Here is a 9,477-nt window from a genome sequence, read left to right on the forward strand (position 1 = left end):
TATTCCTCGACCTAGCTAGCTCCGGATTTGCACAGAATTTTAGAATTGCTTCAGCTAGCTCCTCATCTGATAACTCGCTTGTGTTCATTGCTTGACACCAACTGGCCACTTCTCTATCAATGGCATGACTCATCCCGGAGTTCTCAATCTGTTCCTGCATTAATTCCTTCTCAAGGTATTCTTGGACCAAAGGGTTAATAACATCTGCAGCGTGCAAATTTTCAACGTCAAGAGGTTTCTTCATTGCCTCATCAATGCTGAATGTGTATTTCTCCCCATTATAATCAAGGCAAATTGTTCCATCAAAAACATCAATGATAGTCTTAGCGGTACGTAGGAAGGGTCTCCCTAAAAGTACTCCGCCCTACTCTGCAGACTCATTATCACTCATCTTAATCACATGGAAATCAGCAGGGTACAAGAAGTCATGTACCTTGACTATCACATTCTCAAGCACCCATTCAGGACAGATGCATGACCTGTCCGCCAGTTGAATCACAACCCTCGTGTCTACCATGCCTACCCCCACTAATTTCTTGTATATGGAAAGTGGTAACACATTTATCGACGCACCCAAATCACACATAGCGTGCTCGATTCTCACATCACCAATAGAGATGGGCAAGGTGAACATACCTGGGTCATTGCATTTTGAAGACATCTTCCTCTTTTAAATCACTGCTGAGACGTTCTCGCCTATCAGGATTTTCCCACTGGGCCTAGCCTTCCCAGCTATAAATTCCTTGATGAACTTGCCAAAGACTGGCATCTTCAGGGCCTGTAAGAATGGCAGATTGATTTCCAACTTCCCAAAAATTTCCATGAAGTCTACCGGTTCTTCCTTCTGTTTCTTGGCTTCTCCCCGACTCGGAAAGGGTTTCAGTCGCTTCCCTGCTCCGGTAGAACTTTCAGCTGATAACTCTCCAGTTTCTTTTCCCACTGCCTCATCTTCCAACTCCGGCTCTGGATCGAGGAAGAATGGTTCAGTTGATCTAGGCAAAGGTTTCTCTAAATCTCCTGTCTTAAGGTCATCCTTGACCAAGGGACTTCATCCCTCCAAGTGTCTTGTCCTAGGAATTGTATCCTCTTCTTCCCTGTCTTCCCTGGGATCTGTCACCTCCTTTGTTCTTACCACTTGCCCATCATATCCCTTCCCGGATCTTAAGGTAATCTAACTTATATTAGCTCTGTCCGGTGGCCTTACGGAGGCGGGAATCTTTCCTTCATTTCCCCTCATATCACGCAAAGAAGTAGCTATTTGGGACAACTGCTTAGCCATCATATCCATGGTTGCTTTCTGCTCCTGTTGAGCATCTTGAAGCTTGTGCACTACGTCATTGTTCGATTGCAGGTTGTTTTGCATATGTTGCTGAGAACTGACGAGGTCGTGCACCATATCATCGATACTTTTTGGTGGTTTCGGTGGCTGACTGGGTCCTGGGCCGATACTTAGAGTCGGTCCACTTACTTGATTCTGACGAGCGTTTCCTTGACCACCTGAAGAGTTATTGTATTGATTTCCTTGGCCCTGGTAATTGTTCTGAAAATTCCTTTGGTGTGGGGGTACATAAGAGTTCCCTTGACTGCTCTGATTCCTGTTTCCCCAGCTCGAGTGGTCTCCTTGGTTCCGATTAATCCAGTTGCCCTGCCCCTCTTGATTCCTTCCTGACCAATTACCTTGTCTTTCGGGCTGAAGTGCAAACTGCTGACTTTGTTGCGGTGCCGGCTGATTCTGTTCATTGTCAGTCCATCTGAAATTAGGATGGTTTCTCCAGGGCGCATCTCTCTGTCTCCCTGGATTCCAGCTCCCATCGGGATTCCAACTTCCCATTGCATTGACCTGGACCTGATAATCTCCTTCCTGGGTCCCGTAATATTGTTGAATTTGATTATCTCCTGGACCAGAAGATTTCTCCTTCCCTTGTGAAGCCAGTGGAATCGCTTTTTCAATCGCGTTCAAAAGAGCCTTCTCGAGCCTATCCATCCTTGCTTCGACTTTGTCATCTTCTTGTTCTCTCACAGCATGCACCGATCCTCTTCTCACTGCATTCCTAGGGTTATCGTACGCCTTCTTAGCGTCAATCAACTTCCCTAGGATCTCTCTTGCCTCACTTCCCCTTTTTCTTGTGAAATTTCCCCCACTCGAGGAGTTCATTAAGTCCTTTGACTCGGGAGTGGCTCCTTCGTAAAACAGAGAGTAGGTCTCTGCCTCTATCATTCGGTGATTCGGGCATGCATCCAACAACCCCTTAAATATCTACCAATACTGACTCAACGATTCATCGTAATCTTGCTTACACTCTAGTATTTCTTTCTTAAGTGCATTCGTCTTGTTGGATGGGAAGAAATAATCTAAGAATTCTAACTTGAAGTCCCTCCACGTGCGGATAGAATCCGGAGGCAACCTCAATAGCCACGTATTAGCTTCCCCCTTCAAGGTGAACGGAATCGCTCGTAGGCGATAATCCTCCTCTGTTGCACCATTCGGCCTCTTCTGAATACCACATAATTTACTGAATTCATTTAAGAACTCATACGGGCACTCATTTCTACGCCCAGAGAACGTCGGCAAGATGCCGAGTACGTTTGTCTTGATCTCGATAGCCCTCTGGCGTGGATTCATCACTATAGCTTGAGCTGGTTCTCCATCTAAATGGGCAGTTAGAGAGCCGATTTCTGGGTCCGGGTCTACCACCTGCGCCATGACTACTTCCTCTGCTTCCCCTGTTTCTGACTCTGTTTTTGATTCGGGTGGTGATTCTGGATCTTCGCGTCCTGATGACGTCCAAGATTCGTCGCTAGTGGATTCACTCGGAAACGGATCCCCCGTGGTGAACCCTGATCTGGTGGTCACAGTAGAGACTGTATCCTTACCCCGCCAATCAAACTGGTCGTGTTTCCACCCAGATGAGTTGCTCCAGTAGGTAGATCTTGAGCCTCTGCTCATAAACTGCAAACAAAAGAAAAAGAAAACAAATCAAAACTATTTACACCACAGACTCTGAACACTAACACTAAGCACGCCATCCATCCCCGGCAACGGCGCCATTTGAAGTGGAGGATGTAATCGCTCGACTCTAATGTCGAATGACTAGACTCAGGAGTAAGCGAGTGTGCACATATGAGAATTAATGCAAAGCTCGGTCCAGACACAACGCTCCTTAAATCCGCTGGATCACTGGGTCCAGGAACTCTAGAGAACTACAGTGTTTTTGTCGTTGGACACACTCGACTCCTCTTCAAAAATAAATCCCTCAACCCGAATACTATGAATTAGTATAGGGAAGTGGGGTCGATCCCACAGAGATGGATTCGCAAAGTAGTGCTAAGAGACTATGGGAACAAACGGCTGCTGCCACACAAAGGGGTTGAGATTTAAACTACCACTAGATTTAGGCAAGAAATGTAAACGCTAGACCTAGGACACAGAAAACTTACTGGAGTCAAACATCAATACCGACAGACCCAATTACCCCCTAGACTGAGTAAACGACTACCTAATCTAGCTAAACAGTAAGCAACTAACAGTGGGGACCATCTTTCCAAAAATAGCAAGTACGGTAAAAAGCTGCAGATAACAAACCCATGCTCCAGCTAACTACGACATGCACCTTCGCAACTAAATTAAACTCGCAGATGAAGAAAACAGAGCACACTCCTAAATTCAAACATAATATAAAGATTTGGACTCCGGAAACTTGCTATGAATCGGAAATACATCAGATCTACGTAAACTAGGCGAAATGAAATGAAAACACGTAAGCTAGGCATAAAATTAAAACACTCCTGCTCAGAATTACTTCAGACGCTCAATCCACTCCGGATCCAAGCCATCCGAACTCAACAACCAACAAAATCAACTCCATAACTCCGATTCTCACAGATCTGCTCCGATCAACTCCAGATTCCACAATCACAAACAACTCCACAACATCAGCAAAACAAAACCCCGATTCATCCACAAACAAACTCCATTCTTCCAGATCTCACCGTTAACCTGCAGTAATCCAGAAAATAACCACGAAAACAACCAACTCCAACAATCCAACTCCAAAATTCAAGTAAACACAATCAATCATCAAAAGTCATCACGATCTACGTAAACGAAAACGAAACTTGCATAAAAGTAGAGAAATATCCAGAAACAAAAGAGGACCGAGCTTCGAACAGCGAAGCTCGGCGAATTCAGCAGAAATGAAAAGAAAACAGAAATAAATTGTTTCTTCGCCCCAGAGAAGGACGGTGTTACAACCCACAACACTATCGGAAAGCTAAATATGAACCCCAGCGCGAATTAGAACCAAGTATGTGAAAAGCGAACTTAGCAACAGGCTGTTCGTGAGGCCTCCACCGAGAAGGTCCCTCCAGCTTGCATGCTTCTTCCTTTTATAGATGCGGACATAGCCTTCTAGAGTCTTCGTAGAAATCCCTATTCTACCCTTCAACTCCGAGGCTTCCTCCGTCAAGCAATTTCTTTCATAATGTCCGCTCTTTCGCCAGTTTCCTAGGACTATGCAAGCATCCTCTTCTTTTCCTGGATCTAGCGAAAACCTTCACACACCTGGCTTAAAACATGCGTTAGACCCAGTAATTTCACGAAATAAAACCCCTAGACCGATGCATGAAATTAGCCTTATCAGCTACTACTATGTATGAAGATACAATAGTAACCAGAACGTTATTGATTACAATTCTTGGCTCATTGCTCAACATCCTCCGCCTCCCGACCTCGCTCAACCTGCACATAGGGAAAACATATGCAGGGGCTGAGTACTTGATGCACCCAGTGAACTCATGCCCGAAATATATTTATCATTTAAGTTATGTCAAGCCATCATAGAGTGAAACTCGGATTTTACTTTAAAAAGACCAAGAGACACCAAAATCATTCCTTTAAAAGTGTCAGCGCTGACAATCATCATCCCCCATCATGTACCATATCTGAGCTATCATGTGAAACGAGAATGTGGCCACAAACTGGATCACTGGACCGGCCGACCTAGGGGACGGCTCACGATCCCTATCAGTGCACTAGTCTGAGTAGGGACTCACTCCCTAGTCAGACCCGAATTCGTTAACTATAAAAGTCTAGTAGGATATTATCCCAGTAGACAATCAGATAGGCAATTCAAAACATAAAATACGACATGACATACTATTTTAAACCACCCTTATTTCACCATAAACATATCATTTCAAAATAAAAGAATTTAAGTAATAAAGCCCACCTCAAAAGCTTAGGATTTCCGTAAAAAGTTCCTCGTTCCGACTTTAGCGTGCGTGCGAACCACCTTTTCAGTAAATACATAAAGTTCACATCAATATCGGTAATGAAGACATTTTAGAATGCATGCACTCTAATTAAAATCTTTTAATTCGTTTTCTCGGTTTTCATGCATTTTCGATTATTCGGCGGCCGCCCAAGGCGTCGCGTACGACGCCGGTCGGCCGCTTACGCTCGTTCTTTCCTCCGTTGGCTCCTCGTCTTCTCCGGGACGTCGAAAATAAATTTCCTAAAATTATTTAAACGCATACTTAATTCATCGCAATTATTTCTCCTCGTAAATACTTTTACTTCGCACTTGGGTAGTATTATTCGTGCTTCAAATTATTCCGGGATTTAATTAAATCATTATTCACGATTAAATTATCGGCCCAAAGATTTAATTAGAATGCCCAAGCCTTAATTATTTCCCCACCTTATATCTCCCATTTAAATTATTAGTGGGCCCAAAAGAAATAGCCCACATTAAAATAAATCCCAAACCTTATTTCTCCTTAATCAATCAACAAGGCCCAATTTAAAGAAAAAGAAAAAAAAAACCCAAAACATCTCCTCCACTTCCATCGGTCAATTCCTTTCCCCCAATTCATTTCTTCTTCTCAAAACACAACCCAATCCCATTTCAAATCCCTAATTCATAATGGATCCCCAAATTAGAAAACTGTACAGCAGCTTCTTCTCCCTCCCTTCCTCGGTGAAAATTGACGATTCCTCTGCGTCGCCGGCTGCCCCGTCGTCGTTCCACCGTCGACGTCACGATGCCGCTGCTGTCTCGCCAAGAAGACGCGATGCCGCTGCTGTCTCCCAGCCGTCTGCAGCGATTCGCCGCCACTGTGGAGTCAGGCTGCTGCCATCGTCACCGGAAGAGCTGCTGCTGTACCGATCAGCCGAACAGCAACGCCGGGCAGGCGCCTCACCGTTGTTGCTCCTCCACTCACTGCTCGGCAGCCTCCGAAACGACACCGCGCCGCCGTGAGCAACTCCGAACAGCCACTGAGCAGTCCCGAAACGTCCCGAACCCAACCCGAACAGCCCCGCACAACCCCGAAAGATAAGTTCTCATTCAATTATGTTTCTTTTCGATTTTAGCTTCGATTACACAGTGATGGGCATTCGCTTGTTGGAGTTTGATTGTTGAAGGAAATTATGAGTGAGAGTGATGTATGATGAACATGATATGAATAACATCGATAAAAGGAAATGGATTTTTACCTTCTTTGCTATGAATTTGACTGTGAAACGTATGGGAAAACAAAATGGCAGCAGTTCCTTCCACTGTATCTCTCTCGGCTCTCTCTGTATTTGTTGAACAAAAGAATGTTGAAGTGAAACGGTAGGAGAGGAGATAAATGAATCCTAGAATTAAATTTGTGTGACCTTTGATTTTGCAGAATTGAATTGTGGAAGATGGAGGGTGGAAGGTTACTTGCAGCTGGAGAGTCCCCATGGATGGAGAAGTTGGCGCAGGAGAAAGAGAGGAAAAATTTGGGCTTGCAAAATGAATGAATTGGCTCAACAATTATTTGTGGAGTTGGGCTAAATATATATATATATATATATATATAAGGGAATTTGATGGCCCAACACTCTTTTAAAATTGTTAAGGACATTTGGACTTGATTTGAATTTATTTGGGTCGGCCCAAGCCACTTTTTATATACTCATTGGGCTCTAATTTAATTTGAGAGACCCAACTATACACATACTTTATTTTCTCGCATTTCTTTCGATAATTAAAATTTACGGAGCTTTAAATAATTTCGTTATCTTGTTCTTCACAAAATTAAAGAACGCTTAACGTCACGACTTATATTTGGTGTTGTTCCAAATATAATTTCTTCGATCGTTCCTCGATTTACGCGCGTCATCTTCCATAAAAGTACGGGCATTACAATAATGTACCCCCAACTTAAAGACACTTCCTTTAATCCAAGGAAGTTTTCGATCCTATAAACACTTCCCCCACACCACGTCTACGACATAGGCCATGATTTCCAGCTCAATTGGTCGTCAAGCAATGGCGGGTCTCTCACAGTTTGTCGTAAGCCTAACTTCTCAAGATCGATATGATCCACTGTCTCGGGCCGGGCTTTGTCTCTGCGGCCACCGCCGATAGGGAAATCTTCATATGCAAAATGAATGTGATCTTGGGATTGTAAATGGAAAAATACACCCTTCCATGCTTGGAGGGTAGAATTATAAAAAGTGGGATTGATTTTGGGATTTTCGATTGTTTTTTATTGAAAATATGATTTTCTAAACGTTTGATACTGAAAAGGTGCAAACCCCATTTCCGGGGTACTAATTTTGTAGTTCACTCAATCTGAAAATGCCTTTCATGCCTTGGGAGGTATTTTGGGTAAAAAATTAGCCTCAAATATAAAAAATGAGATTTACAGGTACCATAAATGCCACTCCCTCCGTCGGCGAATAGGAGCCCGTTTTTCCATTTTAGTCCGTCCGAGAATAGGAGCCCATTTTTTCATTTTAATCCGTCCGCGAATAGGAGTCCCGGTTCACTTTTACTATAAATGATAATAGGGCCCCACCTTCCACTAAATCATTCCACTCACATTTCATTTAAAACTAATATATACAAGTGGGATCCCTATTCCACTAATTTTTTTTCACCCACTTTTCTTAACTGTTATGAAAACCAGAGATATTGATGACAGCAACGATCAATGCAACGAAGATAGGAAGGGGAAACGGATCACTATATTGGGATGTTTTCTGAAGTTTACAATACAATCAAGAATTACATAACCATCTATCACCACCTCTAATCTAACTCTAAGCCAAGAACTAATCAAGTGAGTGAATATGGAAAACCCTATTCTTGAAGATGAAAAAGTGAATGAATTAACTAACTATGCATGCATCCTTCATCTTTATACTGGAGCTCTCGATCTTCAATGGTTTAGTTAGTTAATAGCCGTTGTTTGTTGTAACAGCTCAAGTCTTCTTGAAGCTTAATCTCAGCCCTCGAATTCATCTCCATGTAATCAATGACATACGATTTGAGATTATATTCTTAATCTCAAAATCCATAATGATCCGATCCTTTTGTCATAATCACGACAACATCACTCCACAAGTCCCACCAGCTTCATACAATATTTAAACTTGATGGCTGGTAAGGCTTTTGTCAGCAGCATTGTCCTCAGTTGATACATTCACAACTCTGACTTCTCCCTTCTGGATCTCGTCTCTTACAAAATGCATCCGCACATCTATGTGCTACTATCACAGTTTATGTACACAGCATCTTGCCTTTCTCCAAAATCTTCATGTATTCCTTTCAGCCATATTGCTTCCTTTACTGCCTCAGTCATTGCAATATATTCAGCCTCTGTTGTGGATAAAGCAACTACATGTTGTAGTCCAGACTTCCAGCTAATGGTCGTGCCATAAAGATTGAACACATAACCGGTTTGGGATCTTCTGTTATCTCTATTCGCTGCATAATCTGAGTCACAGAATCCCACAAGTGCTCCATCTTGACTCTTAGCTCCAGCTTTGTATACCAAACCATAACTTGAAGCACCATTCAAGTATCTCAGTAACCACTTCAATCCTATCCAATGATCCCTACCATGATCTAGCATGATCTGACCTGAATCGGCTAGTGACACTTATGGCATGTGCCAAATCTGGCCTTGTACACAACATTGTATACATTATGCTGCATATAATGTTTGCATAAGGTATCTTGCTTAGCTCCCTTCTGAATCATCTTTTGGCCTCTGATCCATACTAAGCTTGAAGTGAGCAGCCAATGGAGTAGACACTGGAGTGAAACCATCTGCTTGAAACCTTTTCAGAACTTTCAGGATGTATTCTTTTTGGACCAGCCTGAGCTCTCCTCTTGATCTATCTCTCACTATATCCATGCCAAGTATTCTCCTTGCATTCCCAAGATCTTTCATTTCAAATTTAGACTCTAGCTCAGCCTTGATTCTCTGAATTACTCCAAGACCAGCTCCTGCCACAAGCATATCATCAACATACAAGAGAAGAAATGCAATAGGTACACCATTTCTTTCTCTGATATATACACAGCTGTCATACTATGACTTCAAGGAGACGATGATTGTGATAAATTGAGGTTCAATGGCCATCATATGTTCACCGAACTTCAAATACCACTGCCTACTAGTTTGCTTCAACCTATACAAACTTCTCTTGAGCAA

General features: G+C 42.9%; 1 protein-coding gene across 1 annotated transcript; it reads right to left on the reverse strand.

The window, feature by feature from the left end:
• Positions 1-8,517: 8,517 nt before the first annotated feature.
• On the reverse strand, positions 8,518-8,892 carry LOC121776833 (secreted RxLR effector protein 161-like). The gene has a single exon (XM_042173995.1). The coding sequence runs from the start codon at positions 8,890-8,892 to the stop codon at positions 8,518-8,520; it is 375 nt and encodes a 124-aa protein (XP_042029929.1).
• Positions 8,893-9,477: the final 585 nt, after the last annotated feature.

The sequence above is a fragment of the Salvia splendens genome, chromosome 18, assembly GCF_004379255.2.
Source record: "Salvia splendens isolate huo1 chromosome 18, SspV2, whole genome shotgun sequence".
Taxonomy (NCBI): domain Eukaryota; kingdom Viridiplantae; phylum Streptophyta; class Magnoliopsida; order Lamiales; family Lamiaceae; genus Salvia; species Salvia splendens.